We start from the raw sequence: 24,256 nt of genomic DNA, 5'->3' as shown, positions 1-24,256 counted from the left end.
TGTTTATGTAAGACAATACTTTTCAGTTTAAACAAACTGATTATATTATTTTGTTTATTAATCATAGTTAGTTAATAGTTATTTATTACGAAATAGGTCAAATAGTTGTTTATATGTACTGTATACAGTTAAGTCGGAAGTTACATACACCTTAAGCCATACATTTAAACTCAGTTTTCACAATTCCTGACATTTAACACTAGTACAAATTCCCTGTCTTAGGTCAGTTAGGATCCCACTTTATTTTTTAAGAATGTGAAATGTCAGAATAATAATTAGAGAATCATTTATTGCAGCTTTTATTTCTTTCATCACATCCCGTGGGTCAGAAGTTTACAATACACTCAATTAGTATTAGGTAGCATTGCCTGTTAAATTGTTTAAACTTTGGTCAAACATTTTGTGTAGCCTTCCACAAGCTTCCCACAATAAGTTGGGGAATTTTGGCCCAATCCTCCTGACAGAGGTGGTATGACTGAGTCAAGTTTGTAGGCTCCTTGCTCGCACACGCTTTTCAGTTCTGCCCACACATTTTCATGGGATTGAGGTCAGGCTTTGTGATGGCCACTCCATTACCTTGACTTTGTTTGTCCTTAACATTTTGCCACAAACTTTGGAAGTATGCTTGGGGTCATTGTCAATTTGGAAGACCCATTTGCGACCAAGCTTTAACTTCCTTACTATGTCTTGAGATGTTGCTTCAATATATACACATAATTTTCCGCTCCTCATGATGCCATCTATTTTGTGAAGTGCACCAGTCCCTCCTGCAGAAAAAAGCCCCCCACAACATGATGCTATCGCCCCGTGCTTCACACGGTTGGGATGGTGTTCTTTTTCCTCCAAACATAACGATGGTCATTAATGCCAAACAGTTCCATTTTTGTTTCATCAGACCAGAGGACATTTCTCCAAAAAAGTACGATCTTTGTCCCATGTGCAGTTGCAAACCATAGTCTGGCTTATTTATGGTTGTTTTGGAGCAGTGGCTTCTTCCTTGCTGAGCGGCCTTTCAGGTTGTCGATATAGGAGTTGTTTTACTGTGGATATAGAACTTTTTGTACCTGTTTCCTCCAGCATCTTCACAAGGTCTTTGCTGTTGTTCTGGGCATTGATTTGCTCTTTTCACACCAAAGTGCGTTCATTCTCTAGGAGACAGAAGTGTCTCCTTCTGAGCGGTTATGATGGCTGCGGGTCCCATGTGTTTATACTTGCGTACTATGTTTGTACAGATGAACGTGTGGTAACCTTCAGGCGTTGGAAATTGCGTCCAAGGATGAACCAGACTTGTGGAGGGGTCTACAATTCTTTGGCTTATTTCTTTTGATTTCCCATGATGTCAAGGCAAAAGAGGCACTGGGTGAAGGTAGGCCCTTGAAATACATCTCCACATGTGCACCTCCAATTGACTCAAATTATGTAAATTAGCCTATGAGAATTTAAAGCAATGACTGAATTTTTTCTGGAATTTTCCAAGCTGTTTAAAGGCACAGTCCAACTTAGTGTATGTAAACTGCTGACCCACTGGAATTGTGATACAGTGAATTATATGTGAATTATTCTGTCTGTAAATAATTGTTGGAAAAATTACTTGTGTCATGCACAAAGTAGATGTCCTAACCGACTTGCCAAAACTATAGTTGTTAACAAGAAATTTGTGGAGTGTTTTAAAAATAAGTTTTAATGACTCCAACCTAATTGTATGTACATTTCCGACTTCAACTGTATATACAATGGGGTCTGAAATMATTGACACCCTTAATAAAGATGAGAAATAATGGCTGTATYAAATGAATAATTCAAACACTAAGCTATATATTATGCTAAAAGAAATTGGGCAATTATATTACTTTATACTAATACAATTGCTCAGAGGAATAGTTTTAGTGTAACAAGAGACATTTTTTTATTTAAAAAAAGGTAGYGTTCAATATTTTTGACACCCCTTTTTCAAAACCTTTGAATACCGCACCTTATGACGATAAAGGACTTAACCTTTTCGAAAATGTTTTATGCGTTGGAGAACACATTGGGAGTGATCTTAGACTATTCCTCCATACAGAATCCTTCCAGATCTTAGATATTCTTTGTCTGCTCTTGGGGACTGCCCCCTTCAATTCAAACCACAGCTTTTCAATGGGTTTCAAGTCCGGGGAGACATAACTTTCTGCATTTATAAAGGCACCTCACACGTGTTGCTCTGTTGGAAACAATATGAGGGTTTMGAGTGGATGAGGCACAGTAACAGAGGAATTTGTTATATTGTCACACCAGATAGGTGGGGTGAAATGTGTTGTTTTACAGGGTCAGCCATAGTATTACGACCAATTTTACGGCCATTGAACAATTTCTGTGGATTTTCAAATCAAATCACATTTTATTTGTCACATGCGCCGAATACAACAGTTGTAGATAGACCTTACCGTGAAATGCTTACTTACAAGCCCTTAACCAACAATGCAGTGTCACGATCGTCTTGKGGAGAGAGAGTGGACCAAGGCGCAGCGTGTGCAAAATACATTCTRTTTATTTGAGAAGGGAAAAAACACGCAACGAACACTATAACAAACTGAAACAAAACAACAAACGATCGTGAAGCTATAGACGTAAGTGCACACACAAGCTACAAACGTACAACATAGACAATTACCCACAAAAACCTGATGCCCATGGCTGCCTTAAATATGGCTCTCAATCAGAGACAATGAACCACAGCTGGCTCTAATTTGAGAACCAATCTAGGCAGCCATGAGCATACAATACCTAGATAAGAACAGACCCATAAAACATACAAAACCCCTAGACATACAAAACAACAAAACATTCCCCATGTCACACCCTGACCTAACTAAAATAATAAAGAAACAAAGAATACTAAGGCCAGGGCGTGACATGCAGTTTCAGAAAAAATAAGGAGTTAAGAAAATTTTACTAAATAATCTAAAGTAAAAAAAGAAAAAAGAAAGAGTAACAGTAAAATAACAATAACGAGGCAAAATAAAGGGGTACGGTACCGAGTCAACGTGATTTTGATGTTGTGCTCCGAGTTATTGTCTTGCTGTAAGTCCACTTCGCAGCACTGGTGTGCGTGGCCAAAGACCTAATTTTACATTACAATTACATTTAAGTCATTTAGCAGACGCTCTTATCCAGAGCGAACTTACAAAATTGGTGCATTCCCTTATGACCATCCAGTGGAACAGCACTTTACAATAGTGCATCTAAAATCTTTTAAGGGGGGGGGGGGGTGAGAAGGATTACTTTATCCTATCCTAGGTATTCCTTAAAGAGGTGGGGTTTCAGGTGTCTCCGGAAGGTGGTGATTGATTCCGCTGTCCTGGCGTCGTGCGGGAGTTTTGTTCCACCATTGGGGGGCCAGAGCAGCGAACAGTTTTGACTGGGCTGAGCGGGAACTGTACTTCCTCAGTGGTAGGGAGGCGAGCAGGCAGAGGTGGATGAACGCAGTGCCCTTGTTTGGGTGTAGGGCCTGATCAGAGCCTGGAGGTACTGAGGTGCCGTCCCCTCACAGCTCCGTAGGCAAGCACCATGGTCTTTGTACGGATGCGAGCTTCAACTGGAAGCCAGTGGAGAGAGCGGAGGAGCGGGGTGACGTGGAGAGAACTTGGGAAGGTTTGAAACACCAGACGGGCTGCGGCGTTCTGGATGAGTTGTAGGGGTTTAATGGCACAGGCAGGGAGCCCAGCCAAACAGCGAGTTGCAGTAATCCAGACGGGAGATGACAAGTGCCTGGATTAGGACTGCGCCGCTCCTGTGTGAGGCAAGGGTCGTACTCTGCGGATGTTGTAGAGCATGACTACAGGAACGGGCCACCGCCTTGATGTTAGGAGAACGACAGGGTGTTGTCCAAGATCACGCCAAGGTTCTTAGCGCTCTGGGGAGGACACAATGGAGTTGTCAACCGTGATGGCGAGATCATGGAACGGGCAGTCCTTCCCGGGAGAAGAGCAGCTCCGTCTTGCCGAGGTTCAGCTTGAGGTGGTGATCCGTCACCACACTGATATGTCTGCCAGACATGCAGAGATGCGATCGCCACCTGGTATCGAAGGGGGAAGAGAAGATGAATTGTGTGTCGTCTGCATAGCAATGATAGGAGAGACCATGTGAGGTTATGACAGAGCCAAGTGACTTGGTTGTTATAGCGAGATAGGAGAGGGCCTGAACAGAGCCCTGGGGGACACCAGTGGTGAAGCACGTGGTGGAGGAGACAGATTCTCGCCACGCCACCTGGTTAGGCGACCTGTCAGGTAGGACGCATCCAACCGTGGGCCGCGCCGGAGATGCCCAATCGGAGAGGGTGGAGAGGAGGATCTGATGGTTCACAGTATCAAAGGCAGCCGATAGGTCTAGAAAGGATGAGAGCAGAGGAGAGAGAGTTAGCTTTAGCAGTGCGGACGCCTCCGTGATACAGAGAAGAGCAGTCTCAGTTGTTGATGACTAGTCTTGAAACCTGACTGATTTGGATCAAGAAGGTCATTCTGAGAGAGATAGCGGGAGAGCTGGCCAAGGACGGCACGTTCAGAGTTTTGGAGAGAAAGAAAGAAGGGATACTGGTCTGTAGTTGTTGACATCGGAGGGATCGAGTGTAGGTTTTTTCAGAAAGGGGTGCAACTCTCGCTCTCTTTGAAGACGGAAGGGACGTAGCCAGCGTCAGGGATGAGTTGATGAGCGAGGTGAGGTAATTTTCATGTAATCTGGCCAAAGCAGTGGTTCCAATCCAAGTGGCAATTTGTTGGACATTTGCTGGATGACATGAAAATAGAGCTCTTGGCCACGCACGACCAGTGGTGGGGTTGGCATCGAAATGAGAACGTATGAGCAGAAAATCCCATACCTACTGTAAAATATGGTGGTGAGCTTTGTGTTATGGGCTATTTTGCTTCCATGATCCTGGGCACTTGTTAAGGTCAACAACATCATGATCTTTACCCAGTACCAAGGTATTTGAGCCAAAACCTGGTTGCTCTGCCAGGAGGCTAAAACTTGGCCACAAGTGGATCTTCCAACAAGACAAGATCCCAAGCACACATCAAATCCACAATAAATTGTTAAATTGGCCATAAAATCAACATTTTACAATGGCCATCTCAGCTCGGACTTGAAACGCAAATCAAAACAAATTGTATTGGTCACATACACATTTTTAGCAGATGTTATTGCAGGTGTAGCGAATGCTTGTGTTCCTAGGTCCAACAGTGCAGTGCTATTAACAATTCACAACAATACACACAAATATAAAGTAAAGAATGGAATAATTAAAGAAATATATACACTACCGTTAAAATGTTTGGGGTCAATTAGACATTCCTTGTTTTCCATGAAAACATACATGAAAATGAGTTTGCAAATGAATAGGAATATAGTAAGACGGTTGATGAGGTTATAAATAAGGATTTTTTAATTGAAATAATAATTGTGTCCTTCAAACTTTGCTTTGGGTCCAGACTCCTCATTGCAGCAATTACAGCCTTGCAGACCTTTGGCATTCTAGTTGTCAATTTGTTGAGGTAATCTGAAGAGATTTCACCCCATGCTTCCTGAAGCACCTCCCACAAATTGAATTGGTTTGATGGGCACTTCTTACGTACCATACGGTCAAGCTGCTCCCACAGCAGCTCAATAGGGTTGAGATCCGGTGACTGTGCTGGCCACTGCATTATAGACAGAAAACCAGCTCACTGCTTCTTCCCTAAATAGTTCTTGCATAGTTTGGAGCTTTGCTTTGGGTCATTGTCCTGTTGTAGGAGGAAATTGGCTAAAATMAAGCGCCGTCCACAGGGTATGACATGGCGTTGCAGAATGGAGTGATAGCCTTCCTTCTTCAAGATCCCTTCTACCCTGTACAAATCTCCCACTTTACCACCACCAAAGCACCCCCAGACCATCACATTGCCTCCACCATCTCACAAATGTTAATCTTTGTGATCTGAACACCTCAAACTTAGATTTGTCTGTCCATAACACTTTTTCCCAATCTTCCTCTGTCCAGTGTATGTGTTCTTTTGCCCATCTTAATCTTTTATTTTTATTGGCCAGTCTGAGATATGGCTTTTTCTTTGCAACTCTGCCTAGAAGGCAAGCATCCCGGAGTTGCCTCTTCACTGTTGACGTTAAGACTGGTGTTTTGCGGGTACTATTTAATGAAGCTGCCAGTTGAGGACTTGTGAGGCGTCTGTTTCTCAAACTAGACACTCTAATGTACTTGTCCTCTTGCTCAGTTGTGCACCGGGGCCTCCCACTCCTCTTTCTATTCTGGTTAAAGCCAGTTTGCACTCTTCTGTGAAGGGAGTAGTACACAGCGTTGTACGAGATCTTCAGTTTCTTGGCAATTTCTCGCATGGAATAGCCTTCATTTCTCAGAACAAGAATAGACTGTCAAGTTTCAGAAGAAAGTGCTTTGTTTCTGGACATTTTGAGCCTGTAATAGAACCCACAAATGCTGATGCTTCAGATACTCAACTAGTCTAAAGAATGCCAGTTATATTGCTTCTTTAATAAGGACAACAGTTTTCAGCTGTGGTAACATAATTGCAAAAGGTTTTCTAATGATCAACTTGCCTTTTAAAATTATGAACTTGGATTAGCTAACACAACTTGCCATTGGAACACAGGAGTGATGGTTGCTGATGATGGGCCTCTGTACGCCTATGTAGATATTCCATAAAAAATCAGCCGTTTCCATAGTCATTTACAACATTAACAATATCTACACTGTAATTCTGATCTATTTGATGTTATTTTAATGGACAAAAAATWGGCTTTTCTTTAAAAAACAAGYACATTTCTATGTGACCCCAAACTTTTGAACGGTAGTGTAAATATTAGGACGAGGAATGTAGGAGTGGCATTGACTAAAATATAGTAGAATAGAATACAGTATATACATATGAGATGAGTAAAGCAGTATGTAAACATTATTAAAGTTACTGGTGTTCCATTATTAAAGTGGCCAGTGATTTCATGTCTATGTATATAGGGCAGCAGCCTCTAAGGTGCTGGGTTGAGTAACCGGGTGGTAGRTGGCTAGRGATGGCTATTTAACAGTCTGATGAGCTTGAGATAGAAGCTGTTTTTCAGTCTCTCGGTCCCAGTTTTGATGCACCTGTACTAACCTCACCTTCTGGATGATAGCAGGGTGAACAGGCTGTGGCTCGGATGGTTGATGTCCTTGATGATATCTTTGGCCTTCCTGTGACATCGAGTGCTGTAGGTGTCCTGGAGGGCAGGTAGTGTGCCCCCGGTGATGTGTTGGGCAGACCGCACCACCCTCTGGAGAGCCCTGCGGTTGCGGGCGGTGCAGTTGCCGTACCTTCTCCACTGCGGTCCCGTCGATGTGGATAGGGGCGTGCTCCCTCTGCTGTTTCCTGAAGTCCACGATCAGCTCCTTCGTTTTGTTGACGTTGAGGGAGAGGTTATTTTCCTGGCACCACTCCACCAGAGCCCTCACCTCCTCCCTGTAGGCTGTCTCGTCATTATTGGTAATCAGGCCTACTGCTGTTGTGTCGTCTGCAAACTTGATGATTGAGCTGGAGGCGTGCGTGGCCACGCAGTCATGGGTGAACAGGGAGTACAGGAGGTGGCTGAGCGCGCACCCTTGTGGGGCCCCTGTGTTGAGGATCAGCAAAGTGGAGGTGTTGTTTCCTACCGTCACCACRTGGGGGTGGCCCATCAGGAAGTCCAGGACCCAGTTGCACAGAGCGGGGTTCAGACCCAGGGCCCCGAGCTTAATGATGAGCTTGGAGGGTACTAAGGTGTTGAAGACTGAGCTATAGTGAATGAARAGCATTCTGACGTAGGTATTCTTCTTGTCCTGATGGGATAGGGCAGTGTGCAGTGCGATGGCGATTGCATTGTCTGTAGATCTATTGGGGTGGTATGCAAATTGAAGTGGGTCTAGGTTGTCAGGTAAGGTAGAGGTGATATGATCCTTAACTAGCCTCTCAAAGCACTTCATGATGATAGAASTGAGTGCTACGGGGCGATAGTAATTTAGTTCAGTTACCTTTGCTTTCTTGGGTACAGGAACAATGGTGGACATCTTGAAGCAAATGGGGACAGCAGACTGGGTTKTGGAGAGATTGAATATGTCCGTAAACACTCCAGCCAGCTGGTCTGCGCATGCTCTGAGGACGTGTCTATGGATGGCGTCTGGGCCTGCAGCCTTGTGAGGGTTAACATGCTTAAATGTCTTACCCTTGTCTTGCCCTTGTCCCTGATGTCTCTCTGGAAGGAGATCCTCGTCCTGAGCTCGTCTACTTTATTGTCATGAGACTGAACATTAGCAAGTAATATACTCGGAAGCGGTGGATGGTGTGCYCMCCTCCTGAGTCGGACTAGAAGTCCACTCCGAATACCTCTTCTCCACTGGCGACGTCTTGAAGCAGCCTCTGGGATGAGTTACCGCCGCGCTGATATCCAAAAATGATTTCCGTCTGTATGTAATAACACAAAAACATTCTGGGCTGATAATGTAATAAATAACACAAACAAAAAAACAATAATACTGCAAAGTTGCTTAGGAGCTAGAAGCAGAGCTGCCATGTCTGTCGGCGCCCTCTTGCTAAACCATTGAAAACCTGTGGTTTGAATAGAAGAGGGCAGTTTATAAGTGCAGACGAAGGATATCAATGAGGAATGGTCTAAGATCATTCCTCTAAGATCATCAAATATTACTTGTGAAACAAAATCTCATTCTCTGAGCAATTGTATTATTATAAAATAATGTATTTTCCCCGTTTTCTTTTTAGGTTATAATATAGCTCAGTATTTGAATTATTTGAATGATTTATTTTATACAGTCGTGTTTGATCATCTTTATCAAGGGTGTCAACCATTTCAGACCCCACTGTATGTTCTAGTGCAGTGTTTCCTAATCTATTTATGAGGCACATCCCGGGGTTGACCAGGCGTTAGTTAGTCCACCAGTTGAATCGGGTGTGCTAGTGCTAGTGCTAGAACTAAAATATACAACCCTCGGGATCTCCGGGGAACAGATTGGGAAACACTGTCCTAACACATCTCTCTCTCTCTCTCTCTCTCTTCCTCTCCCCCTCTCTGTCTATGTCTGTCCCTCCCTACCCCCCCTGAGTAGAAAGATAGTCCGGTGAACGGCAGCCCGTTTGCGCTAAAGCTCTGGATCTACCGCATCTTCAACGAGCTGGAGCACTGGACGCTCACCGCCTCCAAGACCCTGAAGGCCCTGCACCCCGACGGAGCCGCCCCCAAGGAGCGCGGAACGAGGGGGAGGCCAAGAGGGAGGAGGACCCGGAGATGAGATAGTAGAGATTGGAAGAAGTAGCCTGTGAGCGAGGAACGAGAGAGCAGGGAAGAGAGAGAGAGGGAGAGAGAGAGGGAACGATGGAAAGAAAGAGAGCGAGATAGATAGAGAGGTAGCGATGGAAAGAAAGAGAGAGCGATAGAGAGAGAGAGAGAGGTAGCGATGGAAAGAAAGGGAGAGAGATAGAGAGGTAGCTTGAGAGGATGAGGTAGAAGGGTCTGATGTGGAAGAAGAAAGAGAGAAGGCATGCAGGAGTCCGAAAGTCTGAGAGAGAGAGAGATGGAAAGAAGAGGAGAAGGAAAAGAGTGACAACAGCCAGTATAAAGATTCTGTGAAAAGAGGGAGAGGAGTATATGTTTAAGTTAATAAAGAAATATATACAGTGGTGACAAGGACACAAGAGAAAGCATGAGTTAGTATATTACTACATACTGTACAACCAATGTGTGACATAACGGTTTTGATATTGAAGCAATTTTGGTCATTCAAGACATACTTTTCTAACAAGGGCTCTGCGCTGTAGCTCCACTTGCTGCTAACAAACATAGGACACTGGGTGGCACGTAGCCTAGCGGTTAGAACGTTAGGCTAGTAACTAACTAAAATGTGTCAATAAAAAAAAAATRGCTGTAGTTCAACACGGTTTGATGCGGTAAAAATCAAGTAACGGTATTACAGAAGAAGTTCTGCTGTTTACACCTGGTATCAAGATGTGTTCTCTGCCTGGTTTTACTGCCTACAGTCAAAGTATTCTACCATGACCTTCCTTTGGCCTAGTCCAGACATACAAGGACCAGTATTTCAGAACATTTCATTTAGTCTCCTCCCACTGGGCACACACTGGTTGAATCAACGTTGTCTTCACGTCGTTTCAACGAAATCACGTTGAACCTACGTGGAATAGGCGTCGTACTGACGTCTGTGCCCAGTCGGCTGTTCTCTCTTTATGCTAACTGAAAGACAATATTCATATGTCATGTGATCATTAATATAAGCATGATCTTGATTGTAACATTTGGTGTGGTTATTGTAAGAGATTTGGTTTGGCATTGCCTTACAATTTCCAATCTGATTAGGGAAACKGAATTTTATACAACACAGGATCATTTCGATATGGATTAAATGTTCTGATAAACTGGCCCATGGATCCCAAAATAATCCCACAAATGAGATGGAATGTTGGTGACAGCTACAGGATCCACTTTGATAATGGAGTGTAGATTTCTGCTTCAAGACGGTGGTTTATGTGATATCAATTTCCAGTCCTTGTGAGCCGGTATCATGCATTAGATGGAAATCTCCACAAATTGTTTCACATTTAAGATGCATCCCAATAGTCTGAAATGACTTCCTACCCATTTAGAGACTACAAACAATGGAACATTGGTCATTTTTGGGTTATGACAAGGTATGAGAAAGGGTAGGCTATTTCATTAGGTGTAGTTGCCCTTTAAAGCATATCTTGGGTCAGTTCTGCATTTTTCCCACTAATGGTTAAGGTTAGGATTGGGGAGCGGAAGCTGATCCTAGATCTGTACCCAGGGGAAACTTTGTCCCAGAACTTTTCATTACTGGTGGATGGTAATCTCACATATTGTGCCTTGAAGTGATGTGATGAGTTTAGCTGTCCTATACAGACTGTGCCCTGCCCTCTAGTGGTGAGTAGAGGAACCAAAACAAAACATCCCAGCTGTGCAGCTCCTCCTACTGGAGAACCACTGAGAATGCAGGCTTTTGCTCCAGCCCTGCTCTTACACCAGACTCTGCTAATCAAGTTCTGAACCTGTTAAAGCTAGAAAAAAACGATATATATATATATATATATAGTACCAGTCAAAAGTTTGGAAACACCTAATTATTCAAGGGTTTTCAATWATTTTTTACTATTTTCTACATAGTGGAGAATAGTGAAGACATCAAAACTATGAAACAACACACCAAAAAAGTGTTGAACAAATCAAAATATAGTTTATATTTTAGATTCTTCAAAGCCTTGATGACAGCTTTGCACACTCTTGGCATTCTCTCAACCAGCTTCATGAGGTAGTCACCTGGAATTCATATCAATTAACAGGTGTGCCTTGTTAAAAGTTAATTTGTGGAATTTCTTTCCTTAATGCGTTTCAGCCAATCAGTTATGTTGTGACAAGGTAGGGCTTGGATACAGAAGATAGCCCTATTTGGTAAAAGACCAGGTCCATTTTATGGCAAGAACAGCTCAAATAAGCAAAGAGAAATGACAGTCCATCATTACTTTAAGACATGAAGATCAGTCAATGCGGAAAATGTTAAGAACTTTGAAAGTTTCTTCAAGTGCAGTCGCAAAAACCATCAAGCGCTATGATGAAACTGGCTCTCATGAGGACTGCCACAGGAAAGGAAGACCCAGAGTTACCTCTGCTGCAGATAATTAGTTCATCAAAGTTAACTGCACCTCAGATTGCAGCCCAAATAAATSCTTCAAAGAGTTCAAGTAGCAGACACATCTCAACATCAACTGTTCAGAGGAAACTGCGTGATTCAGGCCTTCGTGGTCGAATTGCTGCAAAAGAACCACTACTAAAGTACACCAATAATAAGAAGAGACTTGCTTAGGCCAAGAAACATGAGCAATGGACATTAGACAAGTGGAAATCTGTCCTTTGGTCTGTTGAGTCCAAATTTGAGATTTTTGTTCTTTGTTCTTTACAATGTTCCTTGTGAGATGCAGAGTAGGTGAACGGATGATCTCCGTATGTGTGGTTTCCACCGTAAAGCATGGAGGAGGAGGTGTGATGCTTTGCTGGTGACACTCAGTGATTTATTTAGAATTAAAGGCACACTTAACTAGCATGGCTACCACAGCATTCTGCAGCGATCCACCATCCCATCTGGTTTGCGCTTAGTGGGACTATCATTGTTTTTTCAACAGGACAATGACCCAACACACCTTCAGGCTGTGTGAGGTCTATTTGACCAAGAAGGAGAGTGATGGAGTGCTGCATCAGATGACCTGGCCTCCACAATCACCCGACCTCAACCCAAACGAGATGGTTTGGGATGAGTTAGACRGCAGAGTGAAGGAAAAGCAGCCAACGAGTGCTCAGCATATGTGGGAACTCCTTCAAGACTGTTGAAAAAGCAGTCCAGGTGAAGCTGGTTGAGAGAATGCCAAGAGTGTGCAAAGCTGTCGTCAAGGCAAAGGGTGGCTGCTTTAAAGAATATTAAATATATTTTGATTTGTTAACACTTTTTTGGTTGCTACATGATTCCATATGTGTTATGAAACCCTGGAATGAGTAGGTGTGTCCAAACTTATAACTGGTACTGTACACACACACACACACACACACAAATATATATATATATATGAACACAATCATTACTATATGACCCCCGTTGAAACAGACCCTTATAATATGAGTGTGTAGCCATCAAATTGGTAGGGCTGGGAGGAGGGATGTTGTTAAACCATGTTCGCAATTCAAATTAGAGCGGTTTGAGCAGCTGATCAGTAGAATCAGGTGTGTTCGTGCAGGGTTGGAGCAAAAGCCTGCAGACAATTGCTCTCTAAGAGGAGGGATGGCCATCCCTATTCTTGTGTGTGACTTTTAAGGAAAATTGAAATTGACAGACTGGATTGTTTTTAGTACCTTTGTAGACTGAGATGCACTGTAGCAAAGTCTCCTCCATTTTTACGCTGACTTGAACACACACGGTTGCTGGAGCAACTAGCCCTTTTCCATGACCTCTTGGTATAGTGCCATGGCCTATAGCTGCCAGTTGCCCCTAACCACAGATGTAGGACAGATTACTTTATCCCATCCTAATTTTAACCAGTAGAGGATCAAAACAGATCTAGCCCTGTATCCGTTGGTTAGGCACATTGATGAGATTGAGAGACAGTAGTTTTAAAAAATGTATTTAACCTTTATTTAACCAGGAAGTGCTCGTTGAGATTATAAATCTCTTTTTCAAGAGCGTCCGTGGTAGCACCAAGTCATTACACAATTACAGACAGACAACATGAAAAACTACAGGTAAATCTAGTAAAACAAGAATAGAAGAATTCACAAGAGTATAAGCAAAATCATAAAACAGCGAATTAAAAAACATTGACAGGTCAGAGAATCAGCCTCAAAATCCTTCATCAATGGATTTAAAAACACCAATCGGGACAAGTTCTTCCAGTTTAAAAGTATTTTGGAAGGTGTTCCAACCGATGGCGCTGAGTACATAAAAGCCCTTGTACCAAATTCAGTTCGGAAATTTGGAACAGTTACCAGGATAAAGCCCTGCGAACGAAGAGAGTGCTCACCACATTTCTGAACAAAAAAATGCGCAAATAAAATGCTAGTAAACCCAAAATGACTTTGTAATGAAAGTTACTCAGTGACTGAGCCTACGAGTGACTAGGAAGGCAGCAACCCTGGAATATAAAAGTAGTTAGACATACGAACTGATGGATACTTTGTTTCACGACGCTCCAAAACTAATGTACTAACATTTCCTGTTGCTGATATTCTTTTGTTGTGTTTCATATATAACTCTGTGTGGTGTGTGGGAAGATATAGAAACCATATTTATTATTAATGTATTGACTTTGAGATATGCAGAAAGGATGAAATAAATATATGTAGATTATATTTTGAATTGTCTCTTGTATCTGTTGGCTTAAGGACTGGATGGCTAGGAACATTCTCGATGCAAGTGATGAGTAGTGTGTGGTGTGTGTGGGGGTGGATTTGTGTGGGTGAGTGTGTGTGTGTGTTGTGCGCATTAATGATTTTGGAGGCAGGAGGGAGAGGGAGAGGCTCATGTAAGAAAAAAAAGGCTGGGTTACATTTGGGTTTGTGTATGTGTGTGTGTGGTGTGTGTGTTTATGTTTAACTGTAAAGGAAAGACAGGATGTATGTTTGGGTAAATAGGTGGGGGTGTGTGTTTTAGGGGTGTGTGTGTGTGTGTGTGTGTGTGTGTGTGTGGTGTGTGTGTGTGTGTTGTGTGTGTGTGTGTGTGTGTTTGTGGTGTGTGTGTGTGTGTGTGGTGTGTGTTGTGTGTGTGTGTGTGAGAGAGAGAGGGGGGGGGGGTGTTTGTGTGCACAGATAGTAGGGGGGGGGGGGGGGGGGGGTGTGTGAGTGTGTGGTTGTTAGAGAAGGAGTGGCAGCCAGGATGCCTGTGAAGGGGGGGGGGGTGAGAGACAGAGGTAAGGAGAGAGGAGGAGAGAGTAAAAGCGAGCAAGAGAGAAATGTGTGTGTGGAGAGAGAGAGAGAGAGAGAGAGAGAATGTATGTATGTGTGTGTGTGTTGTTGAGGGAGGGAGGGAGAGAGAGGCAAGCAGGAGAGAAAATGTGTGTGCGCACTACAGTTGTCTGCATGTGTTTGTGTGTGAGAGGGAGAGCAAGCTGGAGAGAATGTGTGCATGCCTCTGTGTGAGTGTGTGTGTCTGTACGTGTGTGCTTGTTGTGTTTGTATGTGTGCGTGTGTGCGTGTGTGTGTGTGTTGTGTTGTGTGTGTGTGTGTGTGTGTGTGTGTGTGTGTGTGTGTGTGTGTGTGTGTGTGTGTGTGTGTGTGTGTGTGTGTGTGTGTGTGTGTGTGTGTGTGCATGTGCGTGCACGTGCTGTTGTGTGTGTTGTGTGCCTGTATGTGTGTGCCTATGTGTGACTGTGTGTGTGAGAGTGAGACTGAGGGAGAGAGAGAGGAAAGGCATGTGGTGTGAGAAAAGGGGAGGGTGTATGAGAGAGATGTGTGTGTGAAAGGCGAGAGCAGGGTGGTGGATGTGGTGTGTGTGTGTGTGTGTTGTGATGTGTGTGTGTGGTGTGTGTGTGTGTGTGTGTGTGTGTGTGTGTGTGTGTTGTGTGTGTGTGTGTGTGTGTGTGTTGTGTGTGTGTGTGTGTGGTGTCTGAATGTGTGTGTGTGTGTGTGTGCGTGTGTCTGTCTGTCTGTCTGTGCGCTTGCGTAGGAGGGAGGTTGAGTGTGTCTGTGCGTGTGTATTTGTGTGTGTCTGACAGAGATAGAGGGGGAGAGAGGAGCTCTGCAAATGCGATGTGTGTGTCTGTGTGTGTTGTGTGGTGTGGTGTTGTGTGTTGTGGGTGTGTGTGTGTGTGTGTGTGTGTGTGTGTGTGTTTGTGTGTGTGTGTGTGTGTGATGTGTGTGTGTGTGTGTGTTCGTGTGGTGTGTGCGTGGTGCTGTGTCGGTGTGTGTGTGTAGTTGATCCGTGCGCTTCGTGTGTGTGTTACAGTGCAATAATATCTGTACTGTATGTCAGGGAAAATATGTTACTGTGTGTAGTGTGTGTTTGTGTGTGTCACGGTGCAACAAAATGTGCCGGTGCCTTTTGTAGGAAAATTATGTTCGCCTACTCTTCTATTATAAAGGTTTGTGTGTGTGTGTGACTATTGTTTGACGTGTGTGTATGTGCACGTGTATGAGAGCACACAGTGAATTTTCACAAATGAAATATGTCAATCCAACCTGACAAATATAAAGTAGTCAGTTTGACTTTTCTACTTTTTACAGACCTGATATTGCCTTAGACCGCTGCGCCACTCAGGAGCCCTAAAAGAGATAGCAGAGGATGGTTACGTGAGCCTATGTCCATCTTCAATGGTAATTGTAACCAGTGGCGACCCGTCATTCAGGGCAGGTGGGGCAGAGTCACACCTGTTTTGAGCCCCACATTTTTTGCAAAATTTTTATTTTTTAAATTGGGGGGGGCTTGCCTGTTTTGCATGTTATTTTGGCATTAATATGTGTCACATATCAGCTTGCAAATAATGTAATTTTAAAAAATATATAATTGAGTTAATAAAGCCGCATTCAAACATGGTCACTTTTTTGTTTTCTCGTGTAAGGCAGCGTCAAAAGTTAGGTGTTTCAGCCTAGCTCAGTGCTTTCTGTGGTGGTGGGGCAAGCCAGCAGAAAATACGGAGCGTTGCGCCGTGATTGGCTCAGTGTTTTGTCACTCATGGGGACACTACGTCACCGCCAAGTCTAAGGGTAGACCTTGAAAATTCAAGCCTCTTGGGTGCTGCCATAGAGTTACATTAGAAGTGCCTATCCAAGGAGGCTCAAGGTCACTGGCCACAGATTAGGGCTCCCGAGTAGTGCAGCGGTTTAAGGCACTGCATCTCAGTGCAAGAGGCATCACTACAGTCCCTGGTTTGAATCCAGGCTGAATCACATCTGGCCGTGATTGGGAGTCCCATAGGGCGGCGCACAATTGGCCCGGCATTGTCTGGGTTTGGCCGGGGTAGGCCATCATTGTAAATAAGAATTTGTTCTTAACTGACTTGCCTAATTAAATAAAAGTTACATAAAAATAAAATAACATCAAATCACGTTATATCTACAATAGATTTGATTGGACTGATCAAGTCAACATCGTACTTTCAAAATCTTAGCTAGCAGTCATCATTATGAATCAAGTCAACAATCTACTCGCAAGTCATATGAAGAGAAATAATGAAGAGAAATTATAGATAAAACGTATCGGTGCTCATCGGCCATTGGACATAAACATTACACAACAAGTTGGAAATCTCAAATTCAACAATGAGTGGTTTGGAAGGAATCAGTGGCTAACTGCAAGCATTGCAAAGCAATCATTAGCCTGCTATTCAGTGGAGTGGCTGTGTGGTCCCAAGTCTAAGATTAAGAGTCTCTTTTCCTAGTTTAAAATTATAAACATTCAACATTGGCCATGCTGTCAATGAAGTATGATTTGTGCCGCAGTCAAAACAATTGTTAACTCGGAACTGCAAAATATGACTTTAATGAGTTCAAGACAACTGGGAACTCGGGAAAAACGAGCTACGACTGAGAACATTTTTGAACTTTCATCCAACTCGCAATTGTAAATCTGGAACTCGGGCCTCTTTCTAGAACTATGACCTGAAGATCACTGACGTCATCATGATTCAACTTTTTGTTGTTGTTGTTCCCAGTTGTCTTGAAACCACCATAAATCCAGAGAATGGCAGACTTTGATGACAAAGTTTGATGACAAAATTTGCACACGAAGGACCGCCACGCCACCTTCCTGTTCAAGTGAGCACAGCACAACAAGGTGAGTCCAAAAATGTATTGTATGCTGCTGCATAAATGATGTAATATTAACAGGGAGATATGTATACTGTAGCTAAGAAAGTAATACTAAGTGTATGTTGTGTAGTAAACTGTTAGTAGCCCATGTGCCTCACCCTAATAATTTAGTCTATTTTCACCTCTTAATTTTGCCTACTGTTCTGACTTGGTGGTGCACATGTAGCCTATAACCTGTTTTTGAGAAATATAATCATTGAATATTGTAAGAGCTTTCATTYTCTGCTTATATGCCCTCTTTATTTATACTACGGTTCTGACTTGGTATACAGGGAGAACACTGTAAGAACGGCCCATTTCAAAAGTGCTGAACAAATAGTTATATTGACTACGTCCGTCGTAGCTCATTAATGTCTTAATTGAAATTACGGATTGGCACTTATCAGCTTGTTATCCCTTTTATGCCATAGTTTGTACATCTCAACCACATTTGTTTAAGCAAGTCAGCCATATCAGCTATGTTTTGTTTTAAAGGCAGTAAATGGGGRTGAATGAACTGTTTCGCTGCCAGACAAGGCTCTGCTGATAGCCAGGTGTAGCAGTGGTAAGGTGTTGGGACTGCTGTTGGGACAGCTTTATGTAGGCCATAACAGTTTGTGAGCACCATTAGTCACCGTTATAGTGCAATTAATGTATTGTTTAGTGTTGTGTTGTGTAGTGGTTTTGCAGGCATGCATCCCAATTTAATACTTTTTTTTCTCCACCAAGATTTACATGCTAAAATCACCGTTGGTTGTACCAGAATAACTCAAACTGTAGATAGGATAGGGGTGTTGGTAAATAACGTTGATGTAGGGTAATAAACTAGATGGCGCTACTGAGCACAATCACGTTGCCTCAGCAGTTTAATTCAGTCAACTCTGATGATATCTTGGAGTTCTTGCAGAGGTAAAACATTACTCTCAGCAAGAAAACGTGTTTAAATTCGCTGGTAAATCCAGAAAGAGACAAAGACAGACGCTGTTTCCCCTTCTTCCAGTTACAGTTAACAAGATAATCAAGTCTTCCCCTAGAAACGGGTAGCATTAGGCAACAACAATTTTTTTCGTCCTCTCTCCGCGGACGAGTCCATTGCTTATATATGTAGGGTTGGATCTTTACCGTACTTCCAAAGAATAAGCATTCTAAGCATATTCCCTTTAAAACGACACTACTACCACAATGTATGGATGTTCTTTTTTTAACAGTCACTAACTACGTGTTATATATGAGCTAAACAATATATGAGCTAAACGTATCGTTTAGTAGCTTGTTGTTTATGTATTTGTTCATCCCTCCGCTCTGAGGCAATGGGAGTGGCTAGAATAACCTTCGGGTGAGCTAGTCGAGAGAGCCGGAGAGCGAGAAAGGGACGGAGAAGACTAGTCGATTTTTAACATGGCGGAGACCGTACGCTCGCTCTTCGACTACCGGGAGCCACCGACCCTGGACAGCGACGGAGAGGGAACCAAACCGGCGCCGACACCTCGGGGGTGAGGGTTTTAGTCAGTCAGTTAGTTAATTAGTTGCCATAGCGACATTTAAAGGTATTTTTCTGAAGTGACCGTGTGACAGCACGAGCGAGATGGCGTGTGTGCGCACGCGCGTGTTTGAGCTAACGCTGTGTTGAAGGAAAGTTGTAATGCGTAACGCATTCGTTATTAACTTATTCTGTGCGAGACATTGTGTGAGAAACCGGTATAAATTATAGTCTAGTGTTCATTAGTTGCAATAGTTGCTACCCACTTCGCAAAGCAGCTTGATATATATGTGTGTGTGTGTGTGTGTGTGTGTGTGTGTGTGTGTGTGTGTGTGTGTGAGAGAGAGAGAACTGTACGAGCTATAGTAGCTAGCTAATTTAGCAACTACTGTACTTGTGTAGTTAGCAAATTGTGTGTGGTTGTGTGAGAAGAGCGAGCTCACACACACAGGGAGAGGAGAGAGCGTGAGAGAAAGGAATGAGCACTGTGCGTGTGAGATAGAGAGGAGGGAAAGGGGAGTGTGTGTGTGTGTGTGTGTGTGTGAGAGAGAGAGAGCAAGGGGGAGGAGTGTGTGTGTGTTGGAGAGAGGGAGAGTGTGTGCGTGACAGAGACACACAGTATGTGTGTGTGTGAGAGAGAGAGAGGGGGAGTGGTGTGTATGGCAAGGGGGGAGTGGTGTGTGTTGGAGAGGGGAGAGTGTGTGCGTGACAGACCAGTATGTGTGTGTGAGAGGGAGGGGGTGCGTGTTGTGTGGAGAGACTGTGTGACAAAGAGAAACAAGACTGTGTGTGAGAGGAATGAGCACAGAGAGTGTGTGTGTGAAGAGAGGGGGGGGTGGTGTGTGTGTGCTAGAGGGGTGTGGCATGTGTGGATGAATGTGTGTGTGAGAGAAAGGAGGGGAGGAGTTTTGTGTGTGTGTGTGTGTGTGTTTAAGAGAGGGAGGGTGTGTGTGTGTGTGTGTGGTGTGAGAGAGAGAGAAAGGAGGGGGGTGTGGTGTGTGTGTGTGTGTGTGTGGTGTGTGTGTGTGTGTGGTGTGTGTGTGTGTGGTGTGTGTGTGTGTGTGTGTGGTGTGGTTGTGTGTGTGTGTGTGTGTGTGGGTGTGTGTGTGTGGTGGTGTAAGGGAGAGAAAGGGGGAAAAGTGAAAGGTGTGTTTTTCAGAGATTGTGTGAGGAAAGGGTTGGGGGAGAGCAGCAGTGTGAGGAAAAGGGTGGGGGAGAGCAGCAGTGTGAGGAAAAGGGGAAAGAAAAAAGAAATAAGGTGTGTTTTAGGGAGAGTGTGTGAGTGGAGAGCTGTGAGAGAGACAGTAAGGACGTTGGTGTACGTGATGGTGAGCATATTTGTGTAATAAAGGGGGAGTGTGTGTGTGTGTGTGTGTGTGTGTGTGTGTGTGTGTGTGTGTGTGTGTTGTGTGTGTGTGTGTGTGTGTGTGTGTGTGTGTGTGTGTGTGTGTGTGTGTGTGTGTGTGTGTGTGTGTGTGTGTGTGTGTGTGTGGTGAGGAGGGAGGGATAGAGGGGAAGTGTGTGAGAGAGGTACAGGGAAGGGGAGGGAAGAGTGTGTTTGTGCATACATGTGTGTTGCTTAGTGGGGGAGGGTGTATGAGTGTTTGTTTGTGGTGTGTGTGTGTGTGAGAGGGAGAGAGGAGTGGTCTGTGTGTGAGGGACTAGTGTGTTTATGTGTAACCAAGAAATGTGTGTGTGTGTGTTTGTAGAAGGGATAAAGCAAAGGGGTGAATTGTGTGGTGTGAGAGAGAGAAGAATGTGTTTCTGACTTTCCATTAGTGTGTTGTCTTCTAGTAGAAAGAATAGTTTAGTAGGAGACTAACATTTTGTGTTATCATATTTTGTGTGTGAGAGATTTGAGTTTTTGTTTAGTAATTTTAAACTGTCAGTGAAGACTGGTGAAGAAAAGTGTGTGTGTCTGTCTTTAGAAATGGAGGGATAGAGTGTGTTTGTGACGAAGAGAGAAGGGGAGGGTGTGTGTGTGTTACACACAGAGGGAGAGAGGGGGGGGGGGTGTGTGTTACACACACACACCACGAGAGAGTTTAAAGGGAGAGAGCAAGATGAGGGAGGGTGTGTGTGAGAGGGAATGAGAAGGGGAGGGTGTGTGATGGAGAGAGGGTGAGGAAGTGTGTGTGTGTGTGTTTGTGCGTGCGTGCACTTTTGAAACAGAGAAGGGAGGGAGAATGAGTGTCTGTCTTGGAGAAAGAAAAAAAAAGTCTGTGTGTGTGTGTGTGAGAGAGCAAGCAGGAGAGAGCATGTGTGTGTCTGTGTGTGCGTGCCTGTGTGTGTTTGTTCTGGAGTCAGAGGGAGAAGGTGTGTGTGTGTGTGTGTTCTGCAGGCAGAGAGAAAAAGGGAAGGGTGTGTGTGAAAGGGGGATACAGAGAGAATGTGTGTGTGTGTGTGTGTGTGTGTGTGTGTGTGTGTGTGTGTGTGTGTGTGTGTGTGTGTGTGTGTGTGTGTGTGTGTGTGTGTGTGTGTGTGTGTGTGTGTGTGTGTGTGTGTGTGTGTGTGACTTAGACAGGGCAGTGGTGTTTTGCTTGTGTGTAAGAGACAGGAAAGGAGAGTATTTATGCATCTACTTTGTTTATGAAAGAGGGAAGGACAGTGTGTGTGACTGAGTGGGGGGGGGGGGGTTGGGAGTGTGCGTGTAAGAGATGTTATCCATGGAGGAGGAGAGTGTGCGAAGAGGATTGCGTGAGAGTGTTGCATGCGTGCCTTATGGAGACTAGTGTAGTGTGTGCGAGGATGTGTGTGTTTAAAACGTACTGTCGTTCATGAGAGAAATAGATGGCGCATGTGTTCTGGAGATTGAGAGTGTGTGTTAGAGTGAGAAAATAGGTGTATTGCAGGAAAAATGAAGAAGTTTAGGAGTGTGTGTGTGTGTGTGTGTGTGTGTGTGTGTGTGTGTGTGTGTGTGTGTGTGTGTGTGTGTGTGTGTGTGTGTGTGTGTGTGTGTGTGTGTGTGTGTGTGTGTGTGTGTGTGTTGTGTGTGTGTGAGAGAGAGGAACATGAGACTGGTGGGTTTGGATATTTGAGAGAGAGGGAGGGAGAGATACTGTGTGTGTGTGGTGTGTGTGTGTGAGCATGTGAGCTTTAGAGAGGGGGAGGGGTGTGTGTGCGTGCATGTGAGCTTGGCTGGAGAGAATGTGTGTGTGCCTGTAAGCCTGAGAGGGTGTGTGTTTGTGTGTGCACATGTTGGTCTTGAGTGAGGACTTGTTTGTGTATTTGTGTGTGTATGTGGGTTGGTAAAGAGGAGGGCTGTGTGTGTGTGTGTGTGAGAGTGTGTTGTTTGTTTGGGGGAGAGGGGAGAGACGTCAGGGGATAGGGGAATGGAGAGAATCAATGGGAGGAAGAGAAAGGGAGTGATAGAGTGAAGGACAGATGGAATGGAGAAGAGAGACATCTGATTAGACAGTGCTAGAATAGACCACACACACACACAATGGACTATCACCAAGAGAAACACTCCTATGGACTTACTTCCTCAATCCTGGTTGGGRTTACGTAAACATGTCGTGATAAATCTTAGAGACTGGCGATGTGACGTGGTCGTAAACTGGTCCCTGGTCAAAAGTAGTGCACTATATAATGTGTGGTCGTAGTGCATTGAATCATGTAGAATTCACAAACACACATAGTAGTAGACAATTTCACACGTGTCCCCCCTGCTGTATTTGAAGACCCATAAAACCATCAAGGAGATATAAGCAAAATTCCATTGGAACATATTGGTTAGGAAATACATTATATATACAAATGTGGATTCGGCTATTTTAGCCACACCTGTTGCTGACAGGTGTATAAAATCGAGCACGCAACCATGCAATCTTCATAGACAAACATTGGCAGTAGAATGGRCTTACTGGAGAGCTCAGTGACTTTCAACGTGGCACCGTCATAGGATGCCACCGTTCCAACAAGTCAGTTTGTCAAATTTCTGTCTTGCTGGAGCTGCCCCGGTCAACTGTAAGTGCTGTTATTGTGAAGCGGAAAAGGCAAGGAGCAACAGCTCAGCCGCGAAGTGGTAGGCCACACAAGCTCATAGAACGGGACCGCCAAATGCTGAAGCGCATAACAATCGTGTGTCCTCGATTGCAACACTCACTACCGAGTTCCAAACTTCCTCTGGAAGCAGCGTCAGCACAAGAACTGTTTGTCAGGTSATTCGTGAAATGGGTTTCCATGGCCGAGCAGCCACACACAAGCCTAAAATCACTATGTGCAATGCCAAGCGTTGGCTGGAGTAGTGTAAAGCTCGTCACCATTGGACTCTTGAGGTCCCGTGTGGCTCAGTTGGTAGAGCATGGCGCTTGCAACGCCAAGGGTTGTGGGTTTGATTCCCACGGTTGGACCAGTATGAAAATGTATGCACTCACTACTGTAAGTCGCTCTGGATAAGAGCGTCTGCTAAATGACATTTTAATTTTTTTTTAAGTAAGTAAAATAAAAAAGAAGTGAATCACGCTTCACCATCTGGCGAAGGACGAATCTGGGTTTGGCGGATGCCATGAGAACGCTACCTGCCCCAATGCATAGTGCCAACTGTAAAGTTTGGTGGAGGAGGAATAATGGTCTGGGGCTGTTTTCATGGTTCAGGCTAGGCCCCTTAGTTCCAGTGAAGGGAAATCTTAATGCTACAGCATACAATGACATTATAGATGTTTATGTGCTTCCAACTTTGTGGCAACAGTTTGGGGAAGGCCCTTTCCTGTTTCAGCATGACAATGCCCCCGTGCACAAAGCAAGGTCCATACAGAAATGGTCTGTTGAGATTGGTGTGGAAGAACTTGACTGGCCTGCATAGAACCCTGACCTCAACCCCGTCGAAGACCTTTGGGATGAATTGGAACGCCGACTGCAAGCCAGGCCTAATCGCCCAACATCAGTGCCCGACCTCACTAACACTTCGATCACACCGACAGTGTCCTTGCCCGAAATAGTACGCAGCGGCATCTGGATATGTGTGCAACACAAGTTCAACGTTCACCTTCTGCTACCATTTCCGTCAAGCCGCCTACGCATGCAGTTTGACGCATACGTTCGATAAATTCAACGTATGCACCACACAGAACGCACTGCAACTGCCTCTGCGACGCACTGCTGCGAGCCAAACGCAGCGTTCCTTTGGAAATTAATGTAATTCTGGTGTACCCGCTGTCGGTGTGATCGAAGCGTAATGCTCTTGTGTCCCCGCAGCAGTGTTCCAACATCTAGTGGAAAGCCTTCCCAGAAAAGTGGAGGCTGTTATAGCAGCAAAGGGGGGGGGACCAAACAATTAATGCCCATGATTTTGGAATGAGATGTTCGACGAACAAGTGTCCACATACTTTTGGTCCATGTAGTGTATGCAACCTAACGGGAAGTATTGACCAGCCTAGAAATGCTGTGGTACTGTACTACACACACACACACACACACACA

The 24,256-nt window shown here is 44.3% G+C and overlaps 1 protein-coding gene across 1 annotated transcript in view; it reads left to right on the top strand.

The window, feature by feature from the left end:
• The window catches only part of LOC111958460 (uncharacterized), a 23,443-nt gene extending 9,760 nt beyond the window's left edge, over nucleotides 1–13,683 (top strand). The window contains exon 3 of the mRNA XM_023979707.2: nucleotides 9,110–13,683. Coding sequence (XP_023835475.1) covers nucleotides 9,110–9,292 — 183 coding nt within the window. The 3' untranslated portion in view covers nucleotides 9,293–13,683. The remainder of the gene's footprint in view (nucleotides 1–9,109) is intronic.
• Nucleotides 13,684–24,256: the final 10,573 nt, after the last annotated feature.

The sequence above is a fragment of the Salvelinus sp. IW2-2015 genome, linkage group LG34 (genome assembly GCF_002910315.2).
Source record: "Salvelinus sp. IW2-2015 linkage group LG34, ASM291031v2, whole genome shotgun sequence".
NCBI classification, from domain to species: Eukaryota; Metazoa; Chordata; class Actinopteri; order Salmoniformes; family Salmonidae; genus Salvelinus; species Salvelinus sp. IW2-2015.
This window is presented reverse-complemented; position numbering and strand designations above follow the sequence as displayed.